Source organism: Zosterops lateralis (assembly GCF_965231275.1).
Source record: "Zosterops lateralis genome assembly, chromosome: 4".
NCBI lineage: Eukaryota > Metazoa > Chordata > Aves > Passeriformes > Zosteropidae > Zosterops > Zosterops lateralis.
Window position 1 is genome coordinate 30,044,720 of NC_139765.1, and position 18,839 is coordinate 30,063,558.

At 37.7% G+C, this 18,839-nt stretch overlaps 1 protein-coding gene across 4 annotated transcripts in view; it reads left to right on the forward strand.

Annotated features, from left to right (window-relative positions):
• Positions 1–18,818, forward strand: part of EEA1 (early endosome antigen 1) — a 66,439-nt gene extending 47,621 nt beyond the window's left edge. For 3 of the 4 annotated variants that reach the window (XM_083860039.1, XM_083860040.1, XM_083860041.1), the window contains 8 exons: positions 515–697; positions 5,691–5,876; positions 6,320–6,451; positions 8,187–8,372; positions 8,681–8,919; positions 10,390–10,510; positions 10,842–10,940; positions 12,001–18,818. In XM_083860039.1, the coding sequence (XP_083716165.1) occupies positions 515–697; positions 5,691–5,876; positions 6,320–6,451; positions 8,187–8,372; positions 8,681–8,919; positions 10,390–10,510; positions 10,842–10,940; positions 12,001–12,123 (1,269 nt within the window). In that variant the 3' untranslated portion in view covers positions 12,124–18,818. Of the gene's footprint in view, positions 1–514; positions 698–5,690; positions 5,877–6,319; positions 6,452–8,186; positions 8,381–8,680; positions 8,920–10,389; positions 10,511–10,841; positions 10,941–12,000 lie in introns of those variants that run through there. The other variant, XM_083860042.1, reaches the window with a different exon arrangement.
• Positions 18,819–18,839: the final 21 nt, after the last annotated feature.

Here is an 18,839-nt window from a genome sequence, read left to right on the forward strand (position 1 = left end):
AGGCATGATGTCATATGGTATGGAATATCCCTTTGGTCAGTGGGATAAGTTATCCTGGCTGTTCCCTCTTCAAAGTTTTGTGTATCTCCAGGTTTCTCGCTGGTGGGGTGGTGTGAGAAGCAGGAAGGACCTTGGCTCTGTGTGAGCACTGCTAAGCAGTAGCTAAAACATCCCTGTGATAACAACACTGCTCCCACCACAAATCCAAAACATAGACCCTACACTGACTACTATGAAGAAGACTCTACCTCAGCCAAAACTTGCACACTTGGAAACGTTATTCCAATTTTTAATGTTTGGTCTTAATGTCTTTCACTTAGTCTTTTGTTGTGAATTAAATTTTGTTGTTAAATTAGTTATAAAATGTTACTATAAAATCACAAATACCAAGTTACTGTTATTCCATAAAAAGAACAAAATTCTCTTCTTTCAGCAGAAATGCATTTTATTGAAATGCTTAAGCTAACTTTACTGTCTGTAACTTTAACTAAAACTTTCTATGCTTATGTTTCAGGCAGAGCTGGAGAATAAACTACAGCAGCAGTCTATTTTGTCAGCACAGGAGCTTAAAGCAGAGAAAAGTAAGCTAGCAGACTTACAGAAGGCCCATGATAAACATAAGGAAAACATGGAGAAGCTGCAGCTGGATTTTTATGGGAAAGAATCTGAGCTCCTGGCAACCAGGCAGGACCTTAAGGTACTTGCAATCTTTTTAATGTCATATGTGACTTAGTAGATGTTAATATCCATGTTGAAGACCAAGAAACAATGCAAGAACTGTATAAGTGAAAAACAATCTCTTCTGCTATATATAGAATTTAGTGCTGTTTAATCCCTTCCCCCGAGATAAAGGATATTCTGAAACTAATTTAAAGGCAAACATATTTGCCAGTTTACCTGAAATACCCTTTCATTTCTGCAGCAGCAAAGTGAAAGGTGATTTGTTTTTATATTCATTAAAGAGTTTTTTTTTTTTAATGTTGGTTTTTCTTGTTATGTACTGTAGCTTTCAACTAATTTAAATAGCATAGGTAATTAGGGCAAGGTCTGCCAGCAACTGCTATCTTCCACAGGATTTAACTAGGGTATTCCTGGCTGATGGTAGATATTAAGAGATGTCAAACTAATAGAAACAGTAGGTTTCTGGGCCTGCCTGGAATACAAGTGCCAGAATTTAGTCCTTGAAGTTTTTGCTACTCCTAAACTGAAGTTACCTGGTTTTGTATTAGTGTGCAGTGCCTTCAAAGTGGTATTGCTGAGATTGAGCCAGTCAGAAAAGGTGGGTTTTGGCCCCTTTTTCTGGCTTTCTGCTTTGTGTCAGTACTAAGCCAAGACTTCAGTTGGTCCCAGGACATACTGTACCACAGAGACTGAATTCTAGGTTCAGGTTATTTTAAGAAACAGAGAAATACCTCCTTTACATACAGGCCACTGCAATTTTATTAGACTTAGTCCTCTGTAGTATTAAATTATCTGCCATGTTTCCCTGTAGGTTATTGAAGCTTTACTTTCAGTGCACCATGGTTGAATTGCTACGTTAAATTGTGGAGAACCTCTGCATGATTAACAAGCAGTGGTGGTTTAAGCAATTCTTTCTTTCAGCTTGTTATTGGTGCACATATACATCTGTGAGTTTATTTCCTGCAATGCATTTAAATCACCATTTGGTAATGGAGTGGCCTGTAGAAACATTGGATTTGTTCAGTAACTTGGGGTTTTTTTTTTTTTGGTATAGTTTTCATTAAAGTATCACTTGTTGCAAAATAGCTGTGACTATTGTTATTAAAGCAGTTTGATGACCTCTAGTCCTGACAAGTATAAAATAGGACAGTAAGAGTCTCACATGTATTTAGACCCAATGGGGATGGTAGTCAGAGAGAGGGAGAGCTCTATGCAAAAAGCTAAAATAAGATGATGGCAATGGGGAAATGAGATTTTTAAGGTGAGCAATCAGGTAACTTGATTTATGATGTAAGTTGGCTTGACTTAAAATTTTTGTAAAAAAGCATATGTTAGTTTTTTGGTTTTTTTTCCTCTGGAAGAGGGAAAAGGTGGTGAGCTGAACTTTAATCATGGCTGTGCTACCTCAGTACATTAAACTAAAGAAGCTGTGATAACTTGTCTTAGAAGACCACAAAAGAAAAAACACATTCAGATATTCAGACAGCCTCGGAGTGACAATGTTAGTCTTGAGAGATGAATATCAAAATGCCACTGAAGGCAGAAGAACTTTATAGCAGAATTTCACAGCCTATCGAAAATCAGTTGTCTGCATGATGTTTTGCCTTGGGCAAGTTACTTATTAAAAGTGGCTTATTTGAGCCAGGGCTGTGTGTTTTGACTGAAATTTGGAACCAAACCTGATGGGCAGGCTGAGCTTTAGATTGGCCTTAATCCTCTTAGTAGGCAGTAGAGTCAGCTTGGGTGTCTTTCAGTGCAGGATGTTTAGCAGAGATATGAACTCCCTTGCAGAGCAGTGTTGAGTCAGGAGCCCAGCATTGTCCAGAACAGGCACGACCATACTGTGACATCCTAGCAATGCTGGATTTAAAAGAGAAAACTTAAACATCCTCCCATGGTGCGGCCCCGTGCTGTTGGCCAAGGTTGCAGGCGTGGGAAGGGATGCTGAAAGGCCGGTGGGTGCCATGGAGCGGTCTGTGTGCCGGGAGGGCACGGCGGGAGCTGGGTGTGCTCAGAGCACCATCTGCTGGCCTCTGGGAAAGTGGCTCCGCTCCGGCGGGGAGGCGGCGGTGGCGGTGCAGGGGAGTGAAGGGAGCCCTCGGGGCAGGTTTGCGGCGCTGCCCGGGCCGGGCTGCAGGGCAGGGCTCTGCTCCCCGCAGCGCCATCGGCACCGCGCGGCTCCGGCTCCTGGGTCCGGCACAGCGCCCCAGCCGTGCAGCTCTGGCCAGGTGCAAACCGTGAACCTCTGCAGCCTGCAGAGGAAACCGGAGAAGTGTTGTAGTTAAAAAAAAAAAAAAAAAAAAAAAAAAATAGAATAAAGAATAAAATCAGAAGTGGGAATGCAGTTATAATTCTGTGGATACTATTTGCTGCAAATTTACTTTGGCTTAAAAATATCTCTAACAGTCACTTTCACACACGTTTTCGTCTTTGTGCCTGGGAAAAGAAATAGGGTAGGAGTTGAGTGCTTGTTAAAGCTGGAGTTTTTGATTAAAAAAAGGATATATATAATTAAAAAAGAATACCACTTAATAATTTTTTGTATATACACACACATATTTATACAGATATCTGTCTGTGTGTGCATATAGTCACTCAATTTTTTGCATGAAAAAGGCATTTTTTATATAGAAGAGTTAATGAAAATGTACAAACTGTTATTTTAACCTTGATTTTGACTTAGTGTGAGAATACTTTCTCTGAATCTGATCTCCTAAGCTCTGCCAAGTATTCTTGAGTTTTGGCAATTGTGCTCTTTGTAGTCAGTCCTGGTTTCTTCTGTGTTTTCAAAAGAATGTTTCTTTGTCTCCAATGTTGGCATTGCTGTCAGCATATATTCAGTGAATGTTCTGGAAAAAAACTCACTTGCCAGACCTCAGTTTTGTAAGTCATGAGCCTAAGTTGCATACAGTCAGTCAAACTCTTTTCCTCAGGGAGTGAAGAGAGATCAGGGTATCATCTGTGAATAATTTAATGTTGGTCCTTGTGGACTGGGATCAGGGAGCACACGGAGTATGCTAATCTGTGCACTTCATGTGGATAGACTGAATCTAGGTCCCGCCACCCTGCTAGGACCAGTTGTGATGCTGGTGCTATGATTTGCACTGGCACAGCCCAAGGTGTAGTGAATAGAACTGTAATTTTTTAATATTTTTATTTATTTAAACTCTGTACTAGTCAACCTAGCATTTCTGTTTATTTACATACATAAGTACTGATTGACCTCTTTTGTTCTGTACCTTGTTTCAGCCCTGTTACAGAGATAACCTGTACAGTGCAGACACTTTGAGGGGTGGGTTGAGAGAGAAGCACCCACTGTGTGTGGGTGTCACTATCCACTTCATCAAATTTCATCATCTGGTGCTAGCAAATTTGATATAACCACATTTCTTCTACTGGAAACAAATTTGAATAAAAGTTGCGTCTTTACTATTTTTCTTTCTAAAACTTTAGACACTGTTGGGTTTTCCTGTGAAGATGTTATATGATGATGCTAGACTTCTGTCTTTCCTCAATGTTAGGAAAGTATGGTATTCCACTGCACACAATGGAACAGAGGGAGATAATTTTGCTTTCTGAAATACCCACCCTACTGAAACCTTGAAACTCCAAAAAAGCCTCCTGGTTCTTTTACAAAAAATTCTGATTCAACACCTTTCGAAGTATTAAGTAGTAAACTCTAATATCTCAGAAAGCAAGTAAAGTAATTTGTCTGAAATTAATTTTAAAAGCTGGTGTGAGCTTTTTAAGAGTCATGGGAATTGTTGAAAATGCCGTTGAATCAGCAGTGTTCCATCACTGCTGTTTCAAATTAAGTCTGACTACAAGCAAAATACTTTAGATATTACAAAAGAGCATCATGAGGCATCAGAAATGAATTAGCTTTTAAATCAACATGGGAGTGACTAAAGCATATGTATAATTGAATGGAGTGAACATTCTGATTTTAGTTCCTTTTAAACCATTAGCCTTCAACAAGGGGTTTGATTAATATTTAAGCAAGAACTTCAAAAAGAATTTAAATCCTTACTGCTGCACTGAAGGCAATAAACTTATTACAAATAATAAATCTCAGCTTACCTTCTGTATCATAGCATCAAAAATTTCCATAAAATATCAGTATTTTTGAGAAATAGGGGATGAGTTTGTTTGTTTGTTTGTTTTTTTCTTGTTGGTTTCAAGTGGAACTAGTCTTTATCTAAGGTAGAAAGTTTAAAAAACCTGCAGAATATTAACTCAAAAAGACCCCCGAAGTTTGACTTTGCTGTGAGCAAACAGAATGAGCTTTGGCTTTGGGTGCAAGTTTTTGATTACTTCTTGGGATTTTGTGACCTGTTTCAGAGAGAGAAATCAAAGTTCTTTTTCTAGCTAATGGTGAGAGAAGCAAATAGAGTATCATCTCTGGATTTTGAATTTTGAAAATTTAAACTTAATGTTTACAATACTTATGCAGCAGAAACTGTGAAACATTTTATCCTGGTATTAGCATTTTTATCTTCTACATTTCACTTCATAATTTCAAAAAAATTTACAGTTGTCCTAGCACTAACTTTATTAAATCGTAAGTGAAAAATAGCATTGAATGATTTTTGAAATCTTTTAAGTATAGCTTCACTGCTTCTTAAGTTACAGCTGTCTAGAGTTATAGAACAGTTGATTTGCCTAGATAATAAAATTAATTTGTGTGAGCAAATTCAAGTGTATTCTCTTTTTGTCAGTTACCTTTTGTTCTCTTCCCTTCTGCATGTTTTCACCTTTTGTCTGTGTAAGGATGCAAACTGGACTATGTACAGTAAGGTTTTGTTCCTGGAAATGATGCTGACATAGTTTCTGTTTACTTAGGGTAACCTTGTAAACCAGAAGTTTCTGTAGTTATGCTCTGTCAACATTTGAGGCTAAATGTTGCACTCTAGGTAGCAATTTTTCTACTTGGAAAATGTTTACCTGGCTCTTTAGTATCTGAAACTTTTATACTGACAAATAACTTTCAGAACTCTCTTTGTAATTAGTCCACAGAAGAAAAACTTGCTCTAGCTCAAGAAGAATTAGTTTCCAGCAGGAATCGAATTGCTAGCAGTAATCAACAGATTCAGGAACTGAAGAAAGCTAAGTCTACGCTGGAGCAGGATGCATCAAAGAAAGAACAGCAGCTGGGTGAGAAGGCCAAAATGCTGCAAGATCTTCAGAATGACAAGGTAAATGCCTTTGCCTTTTGAAATCTCCACCCAGGAGATTTCACATCCACCCCCTGCAGGCACCCTTTATTATTTTCTATTACGTCCCTGATTTGAAACCATAACACTGTTGTAGTGCATAGCAATGACAGTTATACTCAACCTCTGGTGAAATACTTTAAAAAGAGACAGTTGTAGTGAATTTGGTTCAGAATATGCTGTTAACTTGTTCTAGACAGGTTTGTGGCTAGACAGGTGGGAAAACATTATTAGTTTTAAATCTAAAACTGCAATCATGCTGCCAATTGCATTACAAACTATGGATAGATATATGGCAGTTGTTTCCCCATAATTATAAAGTCACCAAGTAGTTTTTGGGCCCTGGATGTTTTTTGATTGATTGGGTTTTTTGTTTTATGATCTTGGAAGAGGTAACTTTTTTAGCACTTCTATTTCTCTTTAAGATTTTGAAAGAAAAGGATTTGGCTAATGAAAAATGTAAAACGACAGAACTCCAGGAAATAAAGAATAGACTTGAAAAAGAAAGTGCCAAGCTGGGTGAAGAACTTAGAGCCTGCAAGCAAGAGTTTGAGAAGGTAAATTGAGACAAACTAAGTCTTCTGCATGTGTTTGGTTATCTGATGAGAAATATGTGCCTACTCAGTCGATGTTATCTGGAATGGCTTTGCAAAGATGGTTATTGTAAATATTGGTATTACCAGTAAGGGAACCAAAGCCTGGATTTTATTGAGCTTCCTCAGCAATGATGGTTGGTGATGATCCTTGAGCCACCAGGGCCTAATGAGCCAGGTGGGCTGCATAACTTGTCTTAGCTTCAGGGTGGGTTGTATGTCCTGGCTTTTCTTCAGTTCCACTGTAAGTTTACTCTGCATACCCCTGCTTGACTATTCTGAAATGAAAAGCTGTCCAAAAGAGTCACGATGGTGAAGGTTTCCTGGATACTCTAGGCACATCTGAGACTTCTCAAGGATGCACGGTAGAGTTGCAACTCCCTTAGTGTTGTTTCTTAAAATGCCTTAAGTCACAGTTGGGGAAGCCTCATAAAAGACAAACTCTCTTCCAAAATCTTAACAATCAGTTGAGCTCTCTAAAGGGTAAAAGTTGGGAGGATTTAATGAAGTAGTTTTTAGTCTTTAGTAAAACTATTTCTTGCCACACTCTACATGTTGCTTTTTAGTCTCTATAAAAACTAACCTTCCTAAAAGGCTGCAGTTTGTGTTTTCCTTAATGTATTGTTAGCAGTTATATTAGCATCTGTTAAGCATACATATTTTAAATTGTTGCACAAGTATAAATACAGGCACAATTCCCTATACACTAATAAAAAGAAAATTACATGATAACTTATGACCTTCAGATGTTCATTTGCTCTCTATTGTTTAGAAAATGGTCTGTAATTTTTAGGTATAACTCTGTACTTTGTTTCTCTTGAGGACTCTGTGCTTGGGGAAAGGTATTTAATTCTTGTTGTTCCTAAAATCTCTATTCTAAAGAATAAAATTTATAAGGATGTAAATGGTGGGCACACCAGTATCAGCTTAATAGTAATTCCTTCATCTCCCTACAAGCAATCAAACTGAAAGTCTCCCAAAGACTTAAATTCTGTTTCCCACCTCCTAGCAAGGAAGGGATATATATGTATCTCTAGGGCATCCTCTTGTTCTGAGGATATATTCTTTTCAGGGTGCTTGGTTTGGTTTTAACTTGTATTGTGAATTTTGATTTATGGGAAATAGTCCACCCCTATTAGTCTGTTAGTACCTATATGTTTGGCTGTGTAATTTTAAGGAAAATGGTTTCTATAAATTAAACTAACTATTCTACTTGAGTTCAGTTACAGAAGAACAAGTAAAGCCATTATTTATATCATCCCACATGCTTAAAACAGAGTAATTTTTTATACATTGACGACTAACAGAAACTAACTTTCTTACATCAGCATCCAGTTATACATTGTCATTATGAAGTTTTTAACCTCATTATTGCACTCAGAGAACAATATGAAGTAAATTTTAGAACAGTACCTAGAAAATGACAAGGAATGGTAGAAAACAATTCAACAGATCTTCTTCTCTACTTCAGCAGAAACATGCATTAAAATTATTTTTAAATTTGAATATTGATCATAATATAAGTTTAAAACTTTGATCATGAAAATCACTGATATTTTGCTCTATGAAATCATCCTTTCTTCCAGTGATAAAACTAAAAGTTACTGCCATCCTCTCCTAGGAAAGAATTACAGTATTTTTGAATTTAAATCCAAATTTCAGTGTTGCTACTTTAACTTTGAACTCTGTATCCTAACAGGAGGTGACAAATCTCAAGGATGCAAACCAGCTATTGATTCAACAGAAATTGGAACTGCAGGGCAAAGTAGATAATGTGAATTCAACTCTGGAACAGGAGAAACAAAAACAACAAGCTGTCAAAGATCAGCTGAAAAAGAGGGAAGAGGAGCTGAAGAAAGAATGTGCTGAAATTGAAGCCAAACTGGTTAGTATGTTAGAGAGAATGAGACTGTTGTTTTGTGAACATGCCTTTGGATTCTTCTAGGGTCATAAAAGAAGCAATGAGTTGACTTTAGTTTCACTTTACATGAGTTTTTAAATGACAAGATCAAAAAAATCTTTGAGGCATTTAATGGTATAGGAAAATTCAGTGAGGTGACAGCCTTGTCTAATAGAATATGTTGATTAAAAGTAGTGATTTTATTACAGTAAAATTCTTTGCCTCAATTAAATGTAGGGAATAGAGAAAGAATACTTTGAAGCTTGTTTTTCATTTTTCCATTGTTTTTATAGCATGCAGAGAAAAAAGTCAAAGAAGAAGAAAAACGGAAACATGAGGAAAAGGAGACCAAGCTCACCATGCAGGTCACAGCCCTGAATGAAAACCTGGCTACCATGAAGAAAGAGTGGCAAAGCAGCCAAAGACGAGTGAGTGAGCTGGAGAAACAGACAGATGATTTACGTGGGGACAATGCTGTCTTGGAAGCAACAGTCCAGAATAATCAGGATGAGAGAAGGGCATTGCTGGAGAGGTAAGCTGTGGTCATGATGGTGTGGAAGTGTAGTTTGAGAAATTAAATGAACTGAGAATGAAAACTTGTTTGAGTTGATTTGGGATTCTGTATTCATGCTTTATTTAAATCTGTATTTGTTTGTAGTGTCTGGGCTGTGGGTGCAGTTTCCAGAGTGCAACCTTCTGTCATCACTGCCATGCCCAGCAAGAGGTTTTGGGAACCAACTGTGCTGTTTGTGATTGTTCTGTAGAAAATAAGGCAGGCTTATCAGGATCTTTACTTATCACCAAAGCCACAGCTCTGTGCTTGTTCTCCAAGATTTATGTCCATCTGTAAGAGCCTTCTAAATCCACTGGTCTTCTCTGAGATTTCAGATAGGCTGTGTCTTCTCATCTGTTGTTTCAACCTTGTGAGGCCTGGCAGAGAGAACTTCTCTTACCCAAACTAACTGTCCTTCTCCATCACTCTGAGGCTCCTGTGCCTTGATTCAGTTCAAATACATGCCTGTGTCATCCAGAAGCCTGGAAGGGACCCCTTAAGTAACATAGAATTGGCATTGGAACTCCTAGGTGTGCCCACTATTCTGTGTTAGGAGACTGAACGTGTAATTGTATTAGATAGACGGAAGTTCACAAAGGAGGCATTTTCTTTCTCCTGAAAACCTGCGGTCTTATTTTCTCCAGTCCTGCTTTTATCTCTACAATACATTTAAGTTTTAGGTAAGCAGAGTGCTTTTCCTTCAGGCAGCAGGAGGCCTTGCAAGGCAGTGGGAGCTACCTGAATGCAGTGATTTCCAGGGCAGAAGAAACATCTGTGAGACAGGAAGCTTTTTTTGTCCTTATTTCCTGACGTGTTTGGAGAAGGCAGAGGGGAAAACTTTTGTTGGTACTGTCAAGCTTGATGATTTGACTTTTGAGCAGTAGACCTTGGAAAAGGATGGGGTCGATTCAAGTGAGATCCTCTTTCTTTGGCAGTCCCTTGCTGTACTGTGTTGAACTCATCTAGTAGCTGTTTACAGCTTGGCAGAAAAACACCCTTTGAAATTTGGCTTTGAGCAGCTAACTGAATTTCAGCTGACGGGAGGTGGCCTTGATAGAAGAAAAAGGTTTCTTTTCTGCTCTTTGCCTGACCTGATCTGCAGCAGCTGGTTTGCGAGAGTGTCCTGTTGCACAGGGGCATTTAATGAGAGCTTGCTGTTGAGGGATTACATTCAGCACTGTCCCTGGTTGTGAGGCTTAACTACAGATATTGACAAGCTGCAGATACTTAGGAGCAATTCCAGTATAGTCTTTAACTGATTCTTACAACAGAATATTTTCCTACTTAAGGCATCCAAGAACTTTTCAAAACAAGGATTCTTTTGGCTGGATTTTATGTGGGTAACTTCTCAGTTACAACCAATCCAAAGGACACACATTGTTTACATTGACACACAAAGTTTACATTGTCTTAAATGCTTTGGGCTTACTATTTATTATTTTACCTCAGGTGTATAAAAAGTGAGGGAGAAATTGAAAAGCTTCAAGCCAAACTTGTAGAAATGAAGAAAAAGCTGGACAATACAACTGCTGCAATGCAGGAACTTGGCCGAGAAAACCAGTCATTGCAGGTATAATTTGATTTGAAGCTATTAAATCTGTTGATTCACTCTGGGACATTAGGAAAATTTCAAATTTGTGTCAGATTGGTGGTGGGTTGAATTAAGGTGTTATGTTTGTGGTGTGTAAGGGTCATACTTCTGTCTGTGTGTTATTAAATCTTCCCTCAGTTTGAAGATTGGAAGGTTTCATCTCTGAACGAATATAAGCCATGGGTATCATGACAGAATTGTGCTTTTATTTTGCAATGAGTAGTTCATGCTGTTGAAATAGAGGCTATTAGAGGGAATTAGACATGCATTTTTTTTAATGCCTGATGCCTTTTTTATGTTTTCTATATAGATCAAACACACACAAGCTCTCAACAGGAAGTGGGCAGAAGACAATGAGGTACAGAATTGTATGGCCTGTGGAAAAGGCTTTTCCGTGACAGTAAGAAGGGTAGGTGTCTTCTACTCTGTGTCTATGGTGATTTTCTTTTTTTATTGTTTGCAAACTCTTAGATGGGATATGGACTTCATAAGATGGCCTGAATAGTACTGTGACCTCAAGACATCTCAGAATACAGTTATTGTTTGAAGTGCCTTAACATATTAAAAATAATGGCTGTGGAGCTTACTTTACTCGTGATTCTTTTTCCATTCTAACAGCATCAGTTTATAAACAGTGTTAAAATACTTCAATCCCCTAAGCAAGCAGTAAAAATAACACTGTTGTAAGCATATTTACAGAAAATATATTTATAACCAATCTGAACTAGATTTATGGGTATAAAAGGAATGTAGATTGGTTGAAATTAGGTATGTGTGAAAATATGAGGCCATCACCATGATCTGGTGCTTTGTGACTGTACATTTGTAAACATGGAACAGAAGAAACAACTGGATGTGTTCTATGTCTGTAGTCAGACCTTGCTTGAAGAACTGCTGTGGTCAGCTAAGATGGTAGTGTCAATTGGCAGGGTCTGCCCTTCATCCAGAAGTGACTTGGCAATGAAGTAGATGAGGGATATTTGTGAGGTTCATTTTTTTGCAGAGGTGTCTTAGGTGGTGTAGTCTTAGGTGATTCCCCCTGGCCTGCATTATTTTGGTGATGTTCTTTGGGTAGTCTTTGAACAAAGGCTGCTCAATCCTTTGATTCAAAGATACTTCTCAATCTGAAAGCTGGTAATTTTATATAAGAAGAATGTATTTCATGTGACCAGAACAAATTCAAGAGAACAAATTCTAGAAGAGGATGAACTTAGCCATCTATTTCCTGAAACTGGTATAGTCTCTTGACTCAGCAAAGCACTTCTGATTGTTTTACTCATATACCCTTTAGAAAGGATTTACTCAAATGACGTTCTGTGTGCTGTGTAACTGCCAATTAAAATTTAAGACTAATTTTTGAAACATAAGAGTTGATTTGGCTGAGAGTTGACTTGACACGATAGTGATCTCTATTAGTGATAACTGCTCTGCCACTGATGTTCAGCATGTATGGTTCTTCTCTTTTGCAGCATCACTGTAGACAGTGTGGAAATATCTTTTGTGCCGAGTGCTCAGCAAAGAATGCCTTAACCCCTTCTTCTAAGAAGCCTGTCCGAGTCTGTGATACTTGCTTTAATGACTTGCAAGGATAACTGGCTATCGTGAGTGACAAAGAAACGTTACACTAAAATTTACTATTTCTGTTGATGCACTTCATTCAGCACTCAGACTACTATTCAGTTTGGACAATGATTGTAACACTTGGCAAAATCTAGTATATTTTAAAATGTTTATTGATACCAAGCAAAACTATTGTATTTTTTTGTGAGACATGGGCTCAGATCATCCATAGCTTACTGACATTAATCATGGAAAGAGCTTTTATGTCTAGATTAGAAATATCCAGTTATTTGTAAATAAAGTTTAAACAGAGGAGTAACAATGTATTTTTTTATCTTTTATTTTTTTGTTCAAGAGAAACAGCATTTATGTGATATTGAAGTTTATTCTTGTTTCCTTCAAAGAAAAAGGAAGATGCAAAAACTTGTGAGGATTTTATGTATCCAGTGTTGCTGTAAAAACATAACTAATTGTTGCATTTGATTGCATATCTGATGGTCTTCATAACCTCCTGTGATTTTGGGTTTTTTCTATCTCTCTAGTTCTTGCATTTTTCTCCTTAAAGTTTGAACTCCACAGTGAGGGAAATGGCCGTGCTCAACTTCAACTCAGTTTTATTTGCCCACTTGTAGTATCAGCAGCCAATTCCCTATCCAATACAGCACTTGGGTGCTGGAACACTTTTACACATACTGTATTACAGAGTTGGTGTTTGAGTGCGTCTGTCTCTCTGAGAGAGTAAGTGTGAACGAATGAGGAGACAAAGTTTATCTGGCATTGTAGCAATATTATATGATACATTATAATATTCCATCCCATAGTGATTGATTTCACTTTTACGAATTTGGTTGACACGTTTTAATATTCAATAAACCTTTACATGTGGGTTTTAAAAAGCAGAAAACAATGCTGGTAGAAGCCCGTAGCACATCTCTGCCCCTGCCCATACCCTGGAAGCACTGAGAGATCACTGCTGTTATAAGGGACATATAGACCTTCCAAGCCAGGTACCCAACTAAAAAAAGTGTTTTTTGAGACATCTGTAGTTTTTCTGGGCTTTTCTTCTGTCCCTTCCATCAGCTTTTGGTGGAAGAAGCTGAACTCCTGCTACACCTAACAAACCTCACTTTTCCATTACTCCATCTGACCCCCCATTACCAGGGGCTCTGAAGTGTTATGTTAGTTATGTGATATAGTCTGCTTAGAATGGAAAACTGGCTTTGTTATAAGCCAAGCAGCTCTAACTAAGAGGCCAAAATATATTACTATAAATATTTATTCATATTTTCTGTACTGGGAACAGAAGTTTCTTGTACAGTTCATGTTGGCTCCAGACTTCTTTTTTGTTGTAATTTTGTTTGCACCTCTTCAATTTTTGCTTGCCTGTCTCTAACTTTTCTTCCTTTTTTAAGTGGTATTTCAAAACCCTTAAGCTTACTTATTTTAAGCAGGGGTTATGCCTTCCAATATTTAGGATTTTTTTGTCTTAAATACCCTAATAAATGCTCAAATGCTTCAGTATCTTACCAAATTTTGCCAGCTGTTCAGAGAAAAAGGTTGTGTCCAGAATTCCTCTACTTCTTTCCTGAGGCAAGGAATCAAATTCTGTCACAATGATGGTAGCTTAGTCATCATTAGGAAGATTTGTTTGCTTTTATCTAGTTACAGCTCTATATGGGAATGAAGAAGTGTCTCCTTTATAAAAAAAGTCTTGTCTTGATTAACTGTCCAGTTAAGAAAATTCATCCTTCTACTCCAGAAGTAGAGATCTATATGTTTCATATTCTCTTCTAACATTTATAACTTTCATATTCTCTTCTCTACATTTGCACTGTCAAGGAGTTTTCTTAAAATTCAGTTCTTATTTCCCAAAAGCCAACTGAATGATGTAACTTGTTCTTGTCACTGTAGAAGGGTTTGGGCTACAACTGTGGTTCACACAAAACACTAATCTGCTTTTCTAGTTTGAACTTGAGAGTTGCTTGCTCAAAGAAAAAAAAAACAAAAAACAAAAAACAACAAAAAAACAACCACCAAAAAAAAACAAGTGCTGCAACAATTCCATATGAACAGAGCCTCTGGACTCTGTTTCTTCTCATCAGTGTAACTGTTTGGCGTAAGAATCTTTGAATAGAAAATATGAACAGAATCTCTGCCTCTGGGATTTTTTTTTATATTTATTTGTTTACAGAGAGAAACAAAAAAAAAATTCTGTAGTCTTTGTTTGTCTGACTTTAGAAATATGGGAAAAGTAGAGATGTGACAGTCATGCTCCAGTCCAGATGAATTCTGCCCTTTTGTGTAGCACACAAGAGCTTTGTGATGTTCTTTAGGTGAAGGACAACCATATAGAACAGGAAGAATTTTGAGAGGGAAAGGAGAAAATTCCCACAGCTGCCTGAGATCAAAACACGAGGCAGAGGAAGATGGAGATCTTTCAGGGGAGCTAGGAAAGTGGTTAGAAGATTTAGTTGTATTTAGACCTTTTGATTGGGAACATGTGAAAGCTCAGGAGAGTCTTCTGCAGTGGTAGAAGCTCTGGAAGGGTTGTTTTTAATTCAGCTTTTTGGGATGCCATTGTGTAAAGACAAGCAGAGTCACCTTTTTCAGCAGGCTGCTGAAACAGTGCAGTTGGTTGACTGCAGATCACACCTTGGTGTGGAGTTCTTCAGCTTCAGGAACAAAACCAGCTTGATTTTTGAAAGTTGCTTTTTGCTGGCCAGTTTATATAACCAGCTTTTTGAGGGGATAGAAATGGTTTTTAAGCACACATTTGTAGAAAGAAGGATTGTTAAAATCTGGAGGAACAGTGGGGTAGAAACTTTCATACTTGAGCTTTGATTCTTCAGCAGTAGGTCATGATTTCTACAGCTTTTCACTGGAGTGAATTTATGACTCCATTGCTGAGTCTTACGTTCCTTCTTTTGTGCTTGTAATTCTTAGTGCTGATCTGTATTTGTTGACAAATTGATGGTATACTGAGTATAATACTTGGCTTCACTGCCAGGTTGGAAGCTGTGTTCAAGCTCAAGAAAACATCCCATAATAAGGGGAACTGGAAGGTGAAAAACTGTGAATTTACAAATATGCTTGCAGAGTCTGACTGTTTTGGTGGGCATGTTTCAGTAGGAATGTGGGCTTTTTGTTCCACCGCCTTAAAATCTAAGTAGCAGGAAAACCAAGTAAAAAGCCTAATGACTTTTACCACAGTAAAGTAAAGGATTCCAGGCAAAATAGTTTAATTCACTGATTTTTCAGACTGCAGACACAGGAACAGAGGGGAAAACTGATAAAATGGCAGAAGAGACTGAGTCTTGAAACTGGAGGATGCACAGTGGTGCGTTTTTACAGCCTCAAGCAATAGGCAGATTGCTCTAATTCACTGAGGAGCAGCCATTATAGAGGAAGATGTGAAAATAATGGCAAAAGCAGCACTCAAACCAGTAAGTCTGTGGGATCCTCAAGCAGCCTTTGATTACTAGTCATTACTATGGCATCAGGAATGGGACAGTGAGGTGTGGACTTTGTTCTTGAAACTGTCCCATCTGCAGGATACTCCATGTACATTCAGAATTGCTGCTAGAGCAGAATATGAGAGACCAGCTGCTTTATGGGCAGAGACAAGCTATAGAAAGTTTTGTGAATGTGTAAAGGATGGTCTTACTAAGGGTGGGGAGAGGTTCTTTTAACTTCTGGAGACAACACCTCTCTTCCCAGTAAAGATCCACAGTCCATTGCATTTTTTTTTTTTTTTTTTTGCCTCACAAATGCCAAATCCTACTGTTCCATTCTGGCTTTGTGTCAGCAGTACTGGAGACAGGTAGCATTGTAGAGGTCAGTAGCAGACTTTTGATCTTAGCTGGCTCTGCTTCACTGTTATTTATTTCTTCTCCCCATGTACTCCCCTCTTCTGCAAAGGTTGAATGAAGAGGATAAAAGTAATGAGGCACAGTAGGAAAAGTTACTGTCTGGAGATGAAGAGACAAAAGGAATTTTCTGCTGCAGCTTCCAACAGAGGCAAGAGGTTTAGAGGAATCTCATTTTTCAGCTGGCTTCACTCTCTGGCACAAGACTCCAAGGCTGTAGGGTGAAATGTAGGGGTTTTCCTCTGTTTTTGGAAGTTGTCAAGTAACCAAGTTGTCATGGAGTGTGGAGCACAAGGTACACAAGAACAATGAGTAACTACTTTTGTTGGCTTTGGGACCACTAGGATTGTTTGTGAATCCTCACTGGAAAAGCTTTCTTATTAGCAAAGCAAGAAGGGATTTGGGAGCAGAAGCATGAGGTAAGCTCTCTGTGTCTATATTACATGAGCCAGAACAGTTGAGCTTCTCATGCTAGATGTAGGAGAAGTGACATTCATAAAGGGACCTAGAAAACTCGACTGCTTTTCTGGATTGTTAAGTTTCATTTAACCATGGAATGAGAGCAAATGCTTGTTGCAAAACTTAAAAAAAAATTATGGTCAGTACTTAGCGATGGACAAAAAACATGCTGGAGCTGAAGTTCAAATAGAATCTAAACTATGCCAAGAAGAATGATATCATGGTTTGAGCATGTTGAAACTGATAAATTACTCTTGCAGGTACTACCCCTCCTGCTTTCATGTTCTCAGAGAGCTAGGAAACAATCCTGTCATTTGCACTGTGCACTTTTTGCTGTCTAAGATAATCTACAGTAAGTGGAATGGCATCACATGCATTGCATGTGTTAGCTGTAGTCATTGGACAGCAGATTTATAATCAGCTGGATTTTTCACTTTATACATTCGGCCCTAAGGAAAATTGCACGGTTCCTTTTACCAAAAACGCAATCATCATCTGAGAGCACATATAAACAAAAAACATGTTAAGTCACACGTCTTCGTAGAACTTAATTTTAAAATTATAAAATAAGAAAAAATGAATTTTATGTATTTGCAAGGATCTTGCCAGTTGCCCATTTCTTTGGTTTTGAAATCTTGACCTCAGCATCTCCCTTTTAGAGTAAGTTTAAAATTGTTGTCCAAACACAGCCTCTCCAAAAGCACTAATTGATGTACTTTTCAAAACCATATATAATTGCATATATGCCCTGCCACGGAAATATGGATTTTGAGGTATTTTTTCTGTTTCTTTTTAAAGGGATACTGAATAAGAAGTTTGCATGTTTAGAGAGAACATTAGATACCACTTAAGTTCACAATAATGAAGAGTGTAAGGTACTAGGTAATGTAATAAACTCTGCCTACTATCCGTAGCTCTCCATATACTACACACTCACTTATGCAGCAGATAGAGAGGTGTCTGTGCATTTAGAGACTGATATGAAGCCCTGCTACCTCTTTGGATCAATGTTGAAAGCAGGAGCCTGGAAGGCACATTTTCCAATTTTCCCTCCCCCTGTGACTGAAACTGAACACTAAAACCAAATTCATCTGTATTTCCTGCTTTTTTGGGGGGTAAAGAGGGCTAGGAAAGGGTATTCATTGTTATATGTCAACAGGTCAGTGCTGGCAGGTCCAGGCTGCCGCTGTTGGGTTTCTGGCAAAGTCCTCCATTATGTGATGCTGGAGCTTGAATCCTGGCATGAAAGGGATGTTTGAAGGAACGTCTTGCTGGGTTAGCAAATACCAGAACTTTTTATAGTAACATGTCCAAAATGCTGCTTGTATAGAAATAGTCACTTTTTTAAGAAAAGAAAAAAGTCACAAAAAAAGTCACACCCCCCCCCCACCCCATTTTATGCCATTACATAAGGTTTAATTTAAGCTACCTCTCAGTGTGAAATTCAAACATTAGGTAAGTTTAATAAGGTTTTCTCACTGTCACGTTATGTAAAAGTTAAAGTGAATGCCAAAATTGCAAAAGTTTATCACCAAAAAGGAAAAGAGTCAAGTCTTTTATTTTAATGTGTATTTGAAAATGCCTAACAGTTTCAAGTTATTGTAAATTCTCTTAAAATCTTTTAACTTCTGTAGTTTCAACCTTGCAAACTCTAGCTGCTGGACAGGAAATAAATTATAACCACAAGCTTTCATAATTATGGTCTGCTGGGTAAAACAAATTTTGTATGGAGCTTTGTTGCCTGGATACAGATAGCCTCAGTCACCAAATGTACCATTCATTTGGTCGTGTTTTTTTTCTTCAGTACTCGAGATGTGAACTTGATGAATGGTGTTCTGTAATGGATGCGTGCCACAAATTACATGGTCTTGTTTGCCTCTTTTCTGACTTTTAATGATCAATTTATTACTGCAGATGTGAATATTGTTCATACAGCTTAATTTCTGTATAATTGTATAAAATATAAATGGAAAAAATATAAGTTTTTACTTGTTATTTAGAAGTAATGTATTATAAAATACTTTTGTTGCAGTTTTACTTAGTACTTACAGAGTACTGTACTTCTAAACTGGATCCTACCATCTTGGTAGGTGTAGATAGATTTTTTGCATGAATCTGTTTTGGTTCTATTTCTTTTTAATTGAAGTTTTATTCTCTTAAGTTCTATTTTCAGTGTTTGTGTTTACTACTTGTGATCATGTAGTTGTGCCTTACATTGTGAAAGAATTTAGTCCAGTGTGCACTGTAATTCTTAAACTCTGTGATCTGGAAGGTGGCTGTGGGACTTGAATGGGAAGGTGACACCATGCATCAACGAGTTCTGTATAAACAATGATGAATTGTTGCTGAAATGTCATATTTGTTTTATAATCTGTTAAAGGAATGATTATTAATAATAATAATAAAAATTTAGACCTTTCTAA